General features: G+C 40.9%; 1 protein-coding gene across 1 annotated transcript in view; it reads right to left on the bottom strand.

Moving 5' to 3' along the window:
* The window catches only part of LOC124290935 (pyruvate carboxylase, mitochondrial-like), a 49,154-nt gene that overhangs the window by 5,140 nt on the left and 25,719 nt on the right, over positions 1–18,295 (bottom strand). The window contains 21 exon segments of the mRNA XM_046727785.1: positions 1–171; positions 173–220; positions 582–723; positions 833–837; positions 1,541–1,789; positions 2,174–2,353; positions 2,899–3,014; positions 3,607–3,735; positions 4,476–4,671; positions 4,673–4,726; positions 5,221–5,354; positions 6,131–6,237; positions 6,460–6,616; positions 7,290–7,514; positions 12,683–12,691; positions 13,283–13,517; positions 14,085–14,265; positions 14,846–14,880; positions 15,265–15,427; positions 16,404–16,480; positions 16,482–16,673. Coding sequence (XP_046583741.1) covers positions 1–171; positions 173–220; positions 582–723; positions 833–837; positions 1,541–1,789; positions 2,174–2,353; positions 2,899–3,014; positions 3,607–3,735; positions 4,476–4,671; positions 4,673–4,726; positions 5,221–5,354; positions 6,131–6,237; positions 6,460–6,616; positions 7,290–7,514; positions 12,683–12,691; positions 13,283–13,517; positions 14,085–14,265; positions 14,846–14,880; positions 15,265–15,427; positions 16,404–16,480; positions 16,482–16,673 — 2,805 coding nt within the window.

Genomic DNA, 18,295 nt, shown 5'->3' with positions numbered 1-18,295 from the left:
TTCCAGCTTCATGCCATCAGTGACGGCGATACTCTTGACCTCACCATCAATCGGTGCACTGACAACCATCTCCATCTTCATCGCACTCAACACCAACACGGGCTGACCTTTCTCGATCTTGTCACCAACCTTCACCTTTATGTCTATGACTGACCCTGGCATTGGGGCCCCCCACGCTGCCCTTCACTCCCTTGAGGGCCTTGGGATGGAAGTGCATTTCCTACAGAAAACAAAGCATAACTTACATATGTGAGTAAGTGTGAGTGTGTGTGACTAAGTCATAATCTATACATGGAGTATCATTACTACAGGTTATATCTTGTTCTTACCAACATAAAAGTAGTATACACAATGGAGATTCTGCATCACGTCCGCTTATAAAAGTTAAGCTATAAAAGTTAAGCCTGAGCAACAGACAAAACATGAAAACATTGGCAGAATACTTTGAGGACTACAAATTATTCAACTTGGACCATCCTTTGAACAAAATGAGTTCTAAGCCTTTAAAATATGTTTGTATGGCCTTCAAGTTCTGCCTGTATGGTTGATTCCTAATGTCTGATGGAGATCTGTCTACTGACCTTCATTGCTTCTTCATCCTTGATGAGAACCGACCGTAGCTGACCATTCAGCTCAAAGAACACTTCCCTCTCACCGTTCTTGTTCAGATCCCCAACTGCAAGTGTCTTGATGGACAGGGTCTTGCCACGCTTCGATCTCCACCTGCAAGCAGAGACACGTCATACCAATCTGTCACTAGTGTCCTGGGTTAGTACTGAGAAACTCCACCACCTAGCAACCTATATAGGCCACACAGTTTATTTCTTCCTACCTGCCCTTTTGTCAGCAAAATATATGAACCAATTATTATACATATTTTGACAATGTTCAATGTTGAGTAAAATACCTTCACACACATCTGAACTCACACACATCTCAAACACCTTTCAACTCACACACATCTCAAACACCTCTCAACTCACACACATCTCAAACACCTCAACTGACACACATCTGAACTCACACACATCTCAAACACCTCTCAACTCACACATCTGAACTCACATCAAACATCTCAAACACCTCTCAACTCACACACATCTCAAACACCTCTCAACTCATATACATCTCAAATAATCTCACTTCACACACATTTCAGCTCACACACATTTCAACTCACACATCTCAACTCATACACATCTCAAATACAACTCTCTTCACACATATCTCAAATACATCTCACTTCACACACATCTCAACTCACACACATCTCAAACATCTCTCAACTCACATATATCTCAACTCACACACATCTCAAATACATCTCACTTCGCACACATTTCAACTCACACACATCTCAAACGCATCTCACTTCAACTCAGACAAATGTCACTTCACACACATCTCACTTGGCCAAGTTTATGTCTCACCTCCTACGTTTCCCCTCAGAGAACCCACATCTAACCTCGTACACCTTTCACATCACACTGCTTACAACCAACTCTAACCCCAGATCTTCATGGGTTCACACACATCTTACCTCACATTCCTCTGGGATTTTGGGTCCCATTAGGAACAGTCTGGTATCCAGAGTGTCCACCGGGCCATATTTACTACGGAATTCCATGAAGTCGTCGAGGACTTTTGGGTAGAGCGCTGAGCTCATGACATCCACATCCCGCACCACGGGGCCGTGTTTCTCTACTAGCTCCTCCTTCAGCTTGCCAAAGTCTAAAGGAGGGAGAGTCGTTCCTGGGCGACCATCAAATGTCTTAGCACCTTTCAGAATCTGTTTTAAGCAAGAAAACAAAATCAACAGTAGGTCTACAATATAAGAAAAGGAAGTATTTCCCAAATACCAAATCTGTATAATATGAATGCTGAAAGTTCCTGAGTGAGTGAGTGAGTATGGTTTTACGCCACTTTTATCAATATTCCAACGGGAACACCTTAAATGGGCTTCAAACATTGTACCCATGTGGGGAATCGAACCCAGATCTTCAGCGTGACGAGTGGACGCTTTAACGATTAGGCTACACCACAGCCCAGAAAGTTCCTGAAGTCACAAAACAACAAAATGTGCATGAAATCAATACATTGACCAGAAGCAAGGCTAACTGATGAAGAGCAGGTTAATATAGTCGTGTCTGTTTCAATATGAACACATCTTCACCTTGGTCCTGAGTGGTTCTGGGTAGCCTCCTGGCGGCTTGCCGAGGTAACCCTGGAAGTACTCCACAACAGAGCTAGGGAAAGACAACTCTTCTGCCCTGTCCTCAACCATCTCACCAGTCAGCTTGTTCTGGACCATGAACTGGGCCATGTCTCCCACCACCTTGGATGACGGAGTCACCTGAAACAAAATGGCATCCCTTAGAGCTCCATACCTTCCTATCATGTGTGGGCAAAGTTATACAACAAAGACAATATTCACAAAAACAAACTGAACAATAATGTCCGTTGAAGGAATTCCTGCATTACTAAGCCGCACATACAAGTTTCAGCTGATGATGATCTCCCCAAGCTTTATTCCAAGACCCCCATATCTACCTATGTCGCTATGCTAACCCCATAATGACCTCCCCTAACCTTTTCCCCAGGTCCCACATCCAGCCATGTTGCCCTGCTCAGCCAATGATGACATCCCCAGCCTTTTACCCAGACTCACACAGCGGGCCATGTTGCCCTGCTAATTCAATGACTGACCCCCTCAAAGCATTATCCCAGACCCCCACATCTGGCTATGTTGCATTCTAAACCCAATGATGACCTCCTCAAGGCATTTTCCCCTGACTCCTACAGCTGGCCATGTTGCCCTGCTAATCCAATGATGACTACCGAAGGCATTTTCCCCCACCCCAGCATGTAGCCATGTTGCCACTCCAGCAGTCCACCTACCTTGGGGATATCTCCCAGGAGCTTGTTGGCCACAGAGTACATTTTCTTGACCTCCTCAAACTGGTCAGCCAGCCCCAGACTGAAAGCCTGGAACTGCAGGTTGGTGTACTGACCACCTGAAATCAACAACAGCATCATTCAGTGCTGGCACTCAGCAGACACACAGGTAAATACAGGTCTCATGGTCATAGATCTTTTTCTACCATTGGTTTTATTACATTTACTAATTCCTCCCTCACACAATGCTGATATCAAGAAATGGAATCCAGCTTACTGTATCCTTGTTTTATGTTGTTTATGTCCGGTCAGACCACCAACATCTCTTGTCTATTCCAAGAACTAAACTGAAACTCTTTGGTGAAAAGGCTTTCATAGCATCAGCCCCAATACTTTGGAACACTTACCTCCTGCCACAAATAATTCACCAACTATTGTCTCTTTTTTAAGTCCCAGTTAAAAACCCACCTCTTTGCTAAATATTACTCTGAGTGATCTCTTCCAGTCCTGTTGAGACCTTTTTACTGTTTGTACAGTATATCAGCACAGGAGTGTGACACTTCCACGAGCGCTTTGAGCATGCAACCTGGATGGACTATAGCGCTATACAAATACCCATATATATATATATATTTTTTTTTCTAGCCTATCACGCCAGCCTGTAAATATATATATAGTTGAGTACACTTGCGCTGTGAAGTCAACACTCACCTGGGATCTCGTTGACGTAGATGTCAGCGTTGCCACTTTTCATGGTGACGCAGCATTCAAAAGGGGCGTACAGATTTCTGGTCTGTTCCCAGTAGGCTGAGTATGTCGATACATCCTCTAGCGTCACACCTAGAGATGGGAACATAAAACACACGGCCATAGTCACAGTCACTTTTCACAGCCCTTGTTCCTGGCTTAGTGTCTACAGTCTAGAGCATCTGGTAACCATGGACCTATCGACCTTTGGCAATAGTGGAGAACATCAAGAAGGGGCTTATCTCAATGTGAAAGTCAGTGTTGAGATTTGTTCTAAAAAAACAACAACATAAAAGCGATGAGGGCAGTGTGCTAAATAGTTTCCAAATTTTCTAGCCAGTCGGGCTAGCTATGCCTGAAAGTTACTAGCCCACAACATAATTCACTAGCCTGAAATTTGAATGTAGAAACTAAGCAAAAGATTACGAAAATAGATGAGCATAAGATATTGTCGGTTTGACATGGGTTACATCATTAAGCTGCTAATATGATGAACATTTTATCAGGCCATAATCTTGCATGATTGAAAAGTGTGTTATAACTTAACAAGTTGGAGAAAGTGATATATTTACAAAATGACCCCATGAAAATTCACAAGCCAGTGAGGCCAGTGACTGTCCACTATTTCACACACTGAATGAGGGAGTTGCGTGGGTAAAACTATGAGTAAGGGTTTAGTGTGTGCAATAAAACACACCAAGAAATATCAAATGTCACCTCAACAAACATTCAGTGTAAACAAAGTGTAGGCAAGTGTGTTAAAAACACTCACAGGGCTAGAGGTTACTTAAAATATGGTGATGGTAAGTCAATAGCTTCCTTGGCCCACTCGCCTGTGTCAAGATCTGTCCTCTCTGTGGCTGCAACAATGGCACCCATACTGGGCTGTGACGTCATCCCCGACATGGAGTCCACTGCAACATCTACAGCATCTGCTCCTGCTCTAGCGGCAGCCAGCATGGACGCCACTCCTGCACCTGCGGTGTCATGGGTGTGCACGTGGATGGGAATATCAGGGAATTTATCTCGGGAGGGTGCTGATCAGAAGCTCGGCAGCTTGAGGTTTGAGCAGACCTGCCATGTCCTGAAAGGGCAAGGACAGGGTATCACCAGCAAACACAAAATATATCTTCATTTGTCTGTTCATGTTAAGAAACACATGATCAACATTTCCACAATATGAGCCCCACCATACACAACATGAGTCTTATGACTACTGAGGGGCTTTCAGTGGACTGTGATGCAAGTGTATCAGCTTTAGCCCTACATCCAAAAATGGATCCTTACTTGGATGTGACAAGCAGTACACAAAACAGGACAATCTATTCATATTGTCAAGGTATGACAACATATTGGATCACCTGTCTACAAACAAACCACACTCAATCAGAAATACAGGGCGAGAGTTATAGAGGTCATATTCTGCTCTTAATCTTCACAGGGCAAGAGTTACCAAAGGTCCCATTGTGCCCAGAATCCTTACCAAGATGGAGTTATCCAGGGCCCTATTCTGCCTCAACAGAGTTACCAAGGCCCTATCTTTCCCCGACATCACCACACAGCCAGTGACTGCCTTACCTTAATTCCCAGGATGTGTGTCCCAGCCTTGACAAGCTCGGTTGCCAGGTCGACGTAGTAGTCGAGGTTGTACTTGGTCCTGGTGGGGTCGGACACGTCACCGGTGTAGGAGATAGCAGCCTCAATCACACCACCTGGTAACAGGGGATGGTAGCACATGTAAAACAGCTGATGCAAAGAATGTAAGAATTACATGCTTTACCACAGAGACCTCCTCCAGTAGATCACGGCTTGATACAGTTGGTGTGGGTTTCAAGAGTGATGGCTAAATGGGTCAGCCTGCCTTCACATTTCAACGACCATGACAAATTACGTTGAGAGTAACAATAACCGTGGTCCAACTTCAACAAGTCAATGTGACATGATGTAGTATCGTTACAATAATTATGGTACTATAACCATCATAAGAACATATACAAGCATGGGGTCACAATTATGACTATCATAACTCTGTGGTACAGGTTAAGATGCAAAACATTGTAGCACAAAAACACAGTGGACCAGTGTTTTAATTGTTCTAATAATGCTAAAAGTAGTTAAATTTTGGAATTAATAGTTGGACTAATTTCTTAGTTGTTCTCTAAGCTCTTAGCTTGATTCTTAGATATGTTGAAAATACATCACACATCTTATAAGAGTTATGAAATGGATGGATGTCAAAGCAGTGTTTTCATTGATTTGCTGTAAAATATCACTTGCTTTCAAACATGTCCCCATACCAATACATTTCCAACACAAAGTACAATGGAATTTGTTTTCTGGACTTTTAACATTCACTTGGAAATGTCATACCTCACAGCAACAGAAAAAAATTGCCCCCGTCAGACAAATGAAAACGTAATCCTTTTTGACACGGTTTGATGAGCATTTTGCCATCGCTACGACAAATCCTCACATGACAGAAACTGACCTGCTTTTCCGACAGCATCCATTCCCACAACAATGTTTGGTAAATAGTTGAGAGAGTCAAAGATACGGAAAATGTCCATTCCATGTTTGACAGCTTCGTCACAGAACCTAAAGCAAGAAGCTGGAATGAGTTCCATGTTACAGCTTGTCACAGTAAATGGGTACCAAGTAGGATGAGAAGGCAATGTGAATGTTAAACTTCTAACAATATACGGGCAGCATATGTCAGTTACTCCCCTTGCAGCTGAGAGTGAATCCTCAAATGGATACAATGTATAAAAACTTGTCTAATTACTACTACTATTATTATTTTGTATCGCCTGTGCTCACTTGAAGACCACATTGTCTGGGTAGTTGGTGTAGCCGACAGCATTGGCCCCTCTCAGCAACATCTGGAAGGGAATATTTGGCATCAGTTTCCGTAGCTCCGCCAGGCGGTCCCAGGGACATTCATGTAGGAAACGCAGGGCAACATCAAAGGTAGCACCTGAAAAAAACCAAGGCAAAAATACACATAACAGGCACAGGTAATTGTCCAAGGTGAGTGACAGTGTTATATCCTTCCAAGCTACTTCTTTTCTCCAATATTGCAACCTTCAAATATAGCACAAGCCAGTTGTGTTGCCAGTTGTGTTGCCATTTTTGCATATCAAGTTTTATTTTGCATATGATAAATGAATTAATGATATGTAAATTAATGATTGAGTTTTAGTACCATAACATTTTCAATATGCTTGCCACTGCAGTCATATTCATAAACTCTGTGGGCAATCTGAGACACAGATGTAGACACAGTATCAAAGCTACCGGCATCAGAAGACATTTTAACAACAAATTATTTCCATCTTTATTTTCAGCACATACTTTTGGTCTATCATGGTTGCTTCTGAAGAATCTACCACATCAAAGTTCCATGTAATATGAGTATTATGGACGCTTTAAAGGAAGAAAGAATATATACTTGAACCAGTCAAATTTCATTTCCCTTTAATCCAACTCCTGACAATTGTTTACAAGGAAACTATAAATCTGTTCTCTTCAAACAGCGTTCTTCCTATTAGACAAGACTCGTTAAATGTAACATTCAAGATTTGAAAGATTCCTCAGACTTTACATTCATGTAATCAGATTTACATTCATCAGTGAGTTTTAATTCGTACCTCCCCAATTTTCTGAGCTAAACAGGTTGTTGAAGTTGTGGGCGACGTAGGGTGAGATCCGCTTCAGGTCGTGTGTGCGGACACGTGTTGCCAGCAGCGACTGGTGGGCATCTCGGAAGGTGGTGTCCATCAGCAACAGGCCCTTGTGTTCCCGGACCTTCTTGGCGAAACCTTCTGGTCCCTCCTTCAACAGGACGTCCCTCCATCCCTCAGGTGGCTTAGTGGCTGCAAACACAGGAACAAGCCTGAAGATGTCTTCCTAATACATTCACATCTTTGTCGGAACTCACCTACAGTCAAGTTTGGTTGTTTATATGAAGATTCTTCTCTGGCACAGAACCAGCCACACCTAAACTGGCATTATTTGAGATCTCTGACGGATACTTAAGAACCCATCAACCAGCTGACCATAGTACTGACGGACCTGATGACCTCTGTGACACAGAACATCAGCAGTGCAAAGTCTGACACAGTTTTACAATGTCGGTGTGTGTTTCTCACTGTGTGAATAAGAGTGATTCTTCCTTTACATACTGAGGACTAAGTGGTCCTGCACTGACTACACAACTTTCTTGGCACTCATTAACATACCACTGGGGCGAATGAAGGTGCCGGACACATACATAGACAGTTGCCATGCTCACAACTTGACCAACAATAATGTCTACAGTTTATTTATGGTTTCAAGAAAACAGTTTTAAAATATATGTTGAGGAAAAAATAACTCCATTAAACTGAATGCAGTGCAGATATTTGTCCACATGAACCCAGTGTGAGCATGTGTGAAGAGTATTTTGACCTGGATGAACTAAGATAAACAAAGTAAACCTAGCCCATATAAAGTTCAATAATGACCAACAATAGCAGACCACCACTGATACAGCAACAGAAAGTATAAGCTGTGGTGCAAATACACAAAAGTACTAGAATCTGTACCTCACTGTGAAAGTGTATCTCTCACAGGTAAAAGCGAACGGTACATCATGGTGCTGCTAATGGTAGGTGTTAGTAACATATTCTGTTTCTAGTATTATCTACTCTGTACACTGAAAATAATAATTGGTATTAATAAAGAAGAAATTATTGTGTAAAATATGGAAAACTAACATCTTCCAGTATTAATCTACTATGAGGCCAAGTATTGATCTACTATGAGGCCAAGTATTAATCTACTATGAGGCCAAGTATTGATCTACTATGAGGCAAAATATTGATCTACTATGTGGCCAAGTATTGATCTACTATGAGGCAAAATATTGATCTACTATGTGGCCATATGGAAAACTAACATCTTCCAGTATTAATCTACTATGAGGCCAAGTATTGATCTACTATGAGGCCAAGTATTGATCTACTATGAGGCAAAATATTGATCTACTATGTGGCCAAGTATTGATCTACTATGAGGCAAAATATTGATCTACTATGTGGCCAAGTACTGATCTACTATGAGGCCAAGTCTTGATCTACTATGTGGCCAAGTACTGATCTACTATGAGGCCAAGTATTGATCTACTATGAGGCCAAGTATTGATCTACTATGAGGCCAAGTATTGATTTACTATGTGGCCAAGTATTGATCTACTATGAGGCCAAGTCTTGATCTACTATGTGGCCAAATATTAATCTACTATGTGGCCAAGTATTGATCTACTATGTGGCCAAATATTAATCTACTATGAGGCCAAGTACTGATCTACTATGAGGCCAAGTATTGATCTACTATGTGGCCAAATATTGATCTACTATGAGGCCAAGTCTTGATCTACTATGAGGCCAAATATTAATCTACTATGAGGCCAAGTATTGATCTACTATGTGGCCAAGTATTGATCTACTATGTGGCCTAGTCTTGATCTACTATGTGGCCAAGTCTTGATCTACTATGTGGCCAAGTATTAATCTACTATGAGGCCAAGTATTGATCTACTATGTGGCCAAATATTGATCTACTATGAGGCCAAGTACTGATCTACTATGAAGCCAAGTCTTGATCTACCATGTGGTCAAATATTAATCTACTATGTGGCCAAGTACTGATCTACTATGAGGCCAAGTATTGATCTACTATGTGGCCAAGTATTGATCTACTATGTGGCCAAGTACTGATCTACTATGAGGCCAAGTATTGATCTACTATGTGGCCAAATATTGAATCTACTATGAGGCCATCTCTACTATGAGGCCAAGTATTGATCTACTATGTGGCCAAGTATTGATCTACTATGAGGCCAAGTATTGATCTACTATGAGGCCAAGTATTGATCTACTATGAGGCCAAGTATTGATCTACTATGTGGCCAAGTATTGATCTACTATGAGGCCAAGTATTGATCTACTATGAGGCCAAGTATTGATCTACTATGTGGCCAAGTATTGATCTACTATGTGGCCAAGTATTGATCTACTATGTGGTCAAATATTAATCTACTATGTGGCCAAGTACTGATCTACTATGTGGCCAAGTCTTGATCTACTATGTGGCCAAATATTAATCTACTATGAGGCCAAGTATTGATCTACTATGTGGCCAAGTATTGATCTACTATGTGGCCAAGTATTGATCTACTATGTGGTCAAATATTAATCTACTATGTGGCCAAGTACTGATCTACTATGTGGCCAAATATTAATCTACTATGAGGCCAAGTATTGATCTACTATGTGGCCAAGTATTGATCTACTATGAGGCCAAATATTAATCTACTATTAATATAACACATGTTACATTTGACCATTATCTAAATGGCATTTTGTATTCACCCCTTTAACCAATCAGTAGATGAAAAGTAATAGTCAGCTAAATACCATGTAGCCTGTGTAGAGATCAATGTTCTAATCATGAACACACAACCTGTCTTGATGACACATAATAGACATGAACATCATCGTGAGACAGACCTGGGTAACTACATCTGTATATACTTCCAACTGGACCAAACAAGAAAGTCAAAGCTCAACGGTTTCTTTTTCACTTAAAAGTTGCTCTACATCCCTGGGAAACCAACTGTGCTTCAGCACCAGAGCTTGAACTTTTAATTTGTACAGTAGTACAATCTGACTCTGTCAAGAGACATGGGGAATGATGAGAACATGCAGAATGAACACAAGTACAGGATTGTCTTCTGGCCCTGGAGATACCCACAAAAACACAACTTAATCAGGCGATGAAGAAGAAACGATGTTGTACAGGCAGAAAATAATTATGTAAGTTAGAGACTTGGAGACCTAGATATGACAAATATTCTGCAGCAAAAACTGTCAACATATGACACACTTAAGTCATATTTTCAGCATGAACATTTTGAATCAGATTAAACCAGTAATATTTATCTGAATGTCTGAATATATTCCAATATGGCTCATATAGTCAACAACAACCTCCCAGCACCTTGAGGGGACAAAAAGGAATATATTTATGATATGGATAAAGTTGACAGTGTGGTTTTATGTCATGCAAACATTCATTGGTTTGAACACTTGCTGTCTTCCTCTGGACCCAGAATAGAACCAACTTTTTCATCCAAGTAGTTGCAGAACATAGATAATTAAAGTATCACCTGTCTTACAACTGATCAGAAGACAGGCGTCAAAATGACTGATCCCCAACCACCCACCCCCACCCCTCGACCCCCACCTCTCACATGCTTGAAAGAAAAAATCATATCTCAAATCAGATTTGATTTCTGCTGACAGTTTCACTAACTCATTTCATCAATGAAAACAAGTTTGATGGAGCCAATGAGGTTGTACGCCATTACATTAGTTCACCTTGACCTTGGTTAAGATCAGGTAATGAGCTGAAATCAAAGTTCAAGGACAAACAAACAAACAGACGCTAGGATACAATGAACTAGCAACAGGGCAATAAGGCAACTGATATTGTTAAACATTTTAGAAATAATTATCAAGACACTTATACTCTATTTAATCATCTGTATGTACTGATCACTTTCAAGATGAAAAATCTATGGTAATTCCCAATTTATGACTCAGAGGGGCAGTGAAACCTTGTTAGCTAAAGCACTTAATTCATTTTACAACTTAGGGAGGTCTGCAGGCCGCTCAGTGTCCATTCTCTTCTGAAATTTAAAAATAGTTGTAAACTAATTGGTCGATGTAAAACAGTGAGTGAGTGAGTGAATTTAGTTTTACGCCGCTTTTAGCAATATTCCAGCAATATCACGGCAGAGAACGGCAAAACATAAATGTTAGAGTGTTAACTCTGCAAACTGATAAAATATATATATATTTACATTTCTGACATATAGTGAGAGCCATGACATCTGGTCATAAGGTTACAATGTAGAGCCATCATAGATGAATACATCCCATGGTATTACACTTAGTTTTACCTTAAACAATATGTGATGCTGTAACATAGAAATTAATTCATCATGTCAGGAAAATGTGAAGCTACTCCTCAGATCTCAGGCAGAGTAAAACAATTCATTTTAATGAAACTGCAGTTTGAGCAGACCAGCAGACTTCCCTAAGATGATATTGCTTCATAGTTTATAGATCTGTAAGCATGTGAATACGTAATACCAGCTTCTACTGAAGTTATTAATATTCATATTTTCATCAGGAAGCATTTGTTAGGAGGATAACAGCATATTCCATATTCCATAGCCATGTGATGGAAGCCGGTAAACAATTGAATCTGCAACAACCCACTGACTGATTTCCTAGGGTGCAACATGTGATCAACCAAGTCATCCCCATCCTGTTGGCATTTCTTGTGTCCCCCGCCGTACAAGCATAGCGTCTCTAGTCAGGCAGTCACTAGGGGCCCGTTCTATTACTGAATCCACACAGGGATCAGGAAACAAGTTCTCAACTGCAGTGAACAATAAAACACACACATACAGTGTGCCACTTTCATCTGATGTAATGTGTGTGCATGACTGTTATTCCTTTGGAGACAGAAGCATGTACCCATTACAGCCATGTAAAAATCATTGTAACTTGTCATCAGCAGACCGAGGACACAACAGTGGACATTTAATTATGCTGACTCTGCCAAGTAGACCTACTCTGCCCCATAGCTTGTCTTGAACTGTGACTTCAAGGAAACAAGGTTTCACTGTGTTATTATACACAACTGGAAGGATTCTGGACAAAAACAAGCACCACTGTTCCCTAAATACCAGACGCTACACAGACAATACAAAATAAACCATGCAAATCGACACTGACAGAAACCCAAGAGGCCTATTGCAGCAAATTCAATTTTATTGTTATTGGGTTATGTATCATTGGTAGATAACTAAATCTTTCTAATGCAAAATTACAGTTAATGAAGCACATCTATATTGTGATTTCTGATTAAAAAAGGTCGACATATTTAAAAAACATGCTGACAGAGACTGCCTCATAAATTCCACACTTACCTTGGAAGCCTGTAAACATTACAGAATATCAAATTAATTCATCAAATATTCTATTTATTTTTTTTAAAATTTCTTTTCCTGTAAAGATATTACTTAGTAACAAAATATTCATCAAATATTAATTACAGTTCCTTCAACTAATAGCTTTGACAAATAAGTTCAACAAATTTAGTAGTGAAGATAATTGTAAATTCTTTCAGATTTACATTCATAGAACTCATACCATGAATAGAAGGAAGCACACAGTATCTCATTCAGATAATATAATAAGTTTTTAATTATTAAGTTCATTCTATCCTGGTTATTGGTTAGGAAATGAAAACTAAAACTGGAAGAAAACTAGATCAACTCTTTACCTAACAGTAAACACACTAGAAGTCTTTCAGGACTATACTGCAAGGTAACCATGGTAACATCGTCATGATGATTATTGATGATATGTCACCATACCTATCTAGATGTTTATACGATTGAAGACAGCCACACAACTACTCTAAATTACCTCTATATAAGCTAAACGGTTTCCAAAACCACTCACTGCAATCTAACATACCTTTAACCATGAAAGCATTCACCCTAGCACAGCATGGCTCAACCTACCTACAGGAGTCTCGGGTACAGATGGGGTGATTTCAGATGGCTTCAGATTGGTGGCTAGTGGGGTGGAGGACCCGTTGACAATCACCTGACCCAGGTAGTACAAGAGTTTCTGGGCGCGGTTCTGGCTCGGATAGAAGCTGAACAGCTGGGGGTTTTCATCGATGAAGTATGTGTCCAGAACGCCTGTGAGGAATTCCTCATTCTCTAACACGTTCAGGAGGAACGGAATGTTGGTCTGAAACCAATTCAATAGAGATAATGCTTTTCATCCAGCCTGGGGTTACCTTTCCAACAGATCATCTGAGTCAGATGGGAGACTTACAGACAGTCATAAACATGTCAAATAGTGATTCTTTGTCTAAAACAAAGTAATAAATCAGCTTTTTCTACAATATTCAATTCAAGTTCTCAAAACAGTCACATTTATTCATGAACGTAATCATTGAACACTATATGAAATTTAATATCATAACAACCATGAATTCAAAATTCGAATTAAAAAGCAACTTTCATTCACAAAATATATAATTTACATGAATATCAGTAACATTTTTAGCCTGTGATCATAACAAACTATCATCATTTATAAGTTTACATTCAGGAATGATTGGGAAATATCCTCACACAAACCTTCCTTAATTTGTCTGATTATTTTCTGTATTCTTATGAATGTGTAACACATACAATTCTCAGTTCTGTTATATAAATGAACTTTTCACAAATTTTCCTTTATCTCCAGCTGTCTTCTAACTGAAGGAATTCCTCACCGAACGTTTCTCGTTAGTGTCAGACAGAAACTCACCTTGACACCCCGAATACGGAACTCTTTGAGAGCTCGTAACATCTTGGAACATGCTGATGGATGGTCACGGGCCTGAGCAATGACCTTGACCAGCAGAGAGTCATAGTAGGGGGAGATAATTGCCCCTGCAAAGGCTGACGCACTGTCCAGACGGATTCCCATACCTTCCCCACTGGAATACCTATAGAGAGATATGACAAGATGAAGCCAGACATCTACATTGGACTGTGTCTAAACTACCAACTACACTCCAGCATAGGAATTGTTTCTGGTCCCAGCAAAACTTGGTTCCAACATAATTATTTAAATGCAAGTACTCCTGCCTCTGGGTATCCGTGATACCGGCACAGAGTACTGGTCACAGTCTCCTCTCCATTAAGGAAAGTCACAAACACTTAGGTGCCTGGCACTTGATCTCACCTGGCACTTGATCTCACCTGGCACTTTTAACTGGGCCCAAATGTTACTGACTTGACATAGCTGATATAATTGGTATAATTCTGCATGTAAATTATTCACATCTGGATACAGACACCAACAGTTAGTAGCAATAATGATAGACATTTGGGACAAAGCTGATGTCAAGTAAGATCTTACATCCCTTCCAGTAAACCACACTGAAGATGTATATCATATTGCAAATACATTATTACATTTGTAGACTAACACAAGTGTTTAGGAACAGACTAAATTTCTCAAAAATGTTCAAGGTGTTTGTGTGCTGCATAATGTTCCACTCAGCAATATTCCAGCTATATGACCTTGACCTGTCAATACTCCAGCCAGGACAGACAACCTGTCAATGATAGACTGAGTCATGTCTCACATCACTGAAGTGCAGTGACATGCAACCAGCCAGCCATTGATCCACCCGATCCATCTGTCTGCCATGTAAGTGTAAAGGAGAATCATTCCCACTCTAATGTTTACAGGTGGGAAAAAATATACTAGGTGTACGATTCCCCAGCCTACATGTGGAACAGATCATCTAGACTACATTTTTCCAGAAAGAAGCAATAAGTTAGGTACATTATTCCAACAGAAGAATCTAGCACGGAGAATGAATCGTCAATAACATCAGTCCATACTGGATGCTGGGGACTTATTCCCATCCTTCATCTCCATCGGGTGCTCTTCCGATTGGAGAATCTCTACATAATGTACAAAATCATGCACCCACCTCAATCCTGCCTGTGTCTGGCTGGAACCCACGGGCTGGGTCTTCCGTGGTCATCCGACACTGAATGGCTGCTCCATTGAGCCGGATGTCCTCCTGGCGGAGACCAAGCTCTGGAAGAGACTTGCCCTCTGCGATTCGGATCTGAGACTGAACCAGGTCAATCCTAAGGGAGAAAGCTGACAGTGAGTCACATACTTAAACTATGTGTACAGTATCTGATGACAAATTTTCATGTGGATAGGATAAAACACAAACGAGAGGGTGACTGAAAGGGGCTTTTTTTAACATCAGCATGATGGATGTGTGAAGTGATCTGTGTGATACCCTCTCACTCACCCAATCTACCTATATCAGTCAGGGTATGAAGTAAGGCCTGTCCGACCACCCGAGGCAGGCTAGATTTCTGACGGACGGTCTAAATCTACAGCTGGCCAGCCCGATGGTCTGGTTTCAGATGTTCCATACATCTGAGTAAGTTCACCATATGTTGGTGTCTGGACTGGTTAAATCCACTTGGGGCTGGTAGCATTTTGAAGTTACCAGCCCTGATGTCTGGCTGGGTTTTTTGCTTATTTCATACACTGCCTAAATAAGTTCCAAATATGGAATATACACCGGAAAGTGGTAAATAAATAAAATGTATGGATTGTCACTTATTTTCGAACATTTTGTCTCCAGTCAATGCAGTATTCCAGTTACATGGCAGCTGCATGTTGGAGGAGAGCTTGCAGGGGTACAGGTCTCAGACATTTACCACTTTGGTCAAGTCCAGGTATGGTGCAGATAAACCGAGAAACATAAGTGGGCAAATCATGATTACAACCACTACAACGGACTTCTGGCATGTGGAAGGGATGCAACTCTTCATAATGAATTGTAGGACCTTAGTTGACTCAGCCACCCATGTTTCAAGGTAAACATATATGGTTATATGGATATAGTCAGTCTTGGACCACAAGAGGAGAGTTCTGATTGGTGCATGTCCACATCATGTAATAAGAGAAGAATTTTGATTGGCTACAGCCAAAATACCTCTGGGATACAGCAGTAAACCCATGGGAAGATATCTTGTGTTTCTAATGCTGTTGACATATAGTACATGAGGATGCAGCATCCCATAACAAACATGTCCACCCTACCCTGTAACTTCCTCTGTCACTGTGTGTTCCACCTGCAGACGAGCATTCACTTCGATGAAGTAGTAATGGCCATTTTTTGTCAAGCAGAAACTCTACTGTTCCTGCATTCTTGTATCCAACATGGCGTGCCAGTTTCACAGCATCTGCCGTCATACTGTCACGTAGGTGTTGTGGCAGGTGGGGCGCCGGCGCTATCTCCACCACCTTCTGATGTCGCCGCTGCACCGAGCAATCTCTCTCGTACAGGTGGATCACATTCCCATGGCCGTCCTGGAAACAATGTGTGGAATATGCATATCACGCTTTCCTTATGTTCCCCAAGCAATCATGGGCAAAACAATCAATCAAACTACCATGGGATATTTTTCAGTAAGCTGAAGACTAATATTTGAACATTCCTTTTACCACTATCAAAAATCATCTAACATCTGATGGATACCGTTGAAAATACTTCAATCCCACTCCTTACTCCAGACAATTTATACTTAAGAATGTTACTATTCTTCCATATATATGATCATGTTCAATTTGTTGATAAACATCTCATTTCATATTTTACTTCCTTTCACAGAAAAAATTCATTTGCTTAATATCTCAGAGGTGAGGTGAAATTGGGTTTAACGTCGTGCTTGAGAATATTTCACTCATATGACGACGTGCATGCGTGTGTATGAGTATGTACGGCTGCTTGTACTAGCCCAGACTTAAGCTGGTTTTATAGTGCTAGCTCACTGAGATACCATGCCGCAGTGAAGAATGAATATCCCACTCAGACACATTATACTGACTCCGAGCCGACCAGTCCTTGTTGTACCCATTAATGCCGATCGCCAGGCAGGAACCAACAAGTACCATATTTTAACATCTTTTGGTATGACGAGGTCGGGGATCGAACCCGCGACCTTCCAGTCTCCGGGCGGACGCTCTAACCACAACACCACGGAGGCGGTCTAATATCTCCGAATGGATACCAAGCGCTATATAAATTTTGCAACCATATAAAACGTGCTTGTATTGTGCAAACAAGAGATTGACTGTCATAGTTATTCCGAGATTTCGAATTAATCCAGTCAATTATTCTATTTGGCATTTTCTGTTATTCCTTCCATAGAAATGAGACATCGCATGAAAAGCAGAAATATTATTGTGACAAAGTGATCTTGACAGACATATTTTCTTTCAGTCATAATCAATGTTCGGCGATCACTCCGTAACATAAGGTACACACACTGATCCACCAAGAGGTGAGGTGAAATGGGGTTTAACATCGTACTTAAGAATATTTTGCTCATATGACGACATGCATGTGTGTGTATGTGTGGCTGCTTGTACTAGCCCAGACTGAAGCTGGTTTTATAGTGCAAGCTCACTGAAATACCATGCCGGAGTGAAGCATGAATACCCCACCCAGACACATTATACTGTCTCCGAGTTGACCAGTCCTTGTACCCATTATTGCCGAGCGCCAGGCATTGACCAACAAGTACCATATATTTTAACATCTTTTGGTATAACGTGGCCGGGGATCGAACCTGTGACCTTCCGCTCTCCAGGCGGACGCTCTAACCACTACACCACGGAGGTGGCTGATTCATCAAGACATGTGAGGATGGAGAGTGAGAGTGATAATTACATGTAGATTCTACTTGAAAATACAAGAAATTCAGAATCGTAATTTTGTCCTGTAGAAAGAAAGATCTGGATTAGTCAGTGTCTGATATAGACAAGCCTCCACTGTATGTGTATTTTAAATATAAACGTTCATCAATGCTTGGATCTGTTGAAACTGTTTGAAGTCATGCTCTTAAAGATGTCTGCAGACCAGCTTGAAACAGATTTCCCATTTCCCACTGAGATACAGACTTTACTGTAGAGCTATAGTCACAATACTG

This window comes from Haliotis rubra, unplaced genomic scaffold (assembly GCF_003918875.1).
Source record: "Haliotis rubra isolate DU_JTF1 unplaced genomic scaffold, ASM391887v1 Scf1129, whole genome shotgun sequence".
Taxonomy (NCBI): Eukaryota; Metazoa; Mollusca; class Gastropoda; order Lepetellida; family Haliotidae; genus Haliotis; species Haliotis rubra.
Note: the sequence above shows the minus strand (reverse complement) of the source record. Positions and strands in the feature narration are given on the sequence as shown.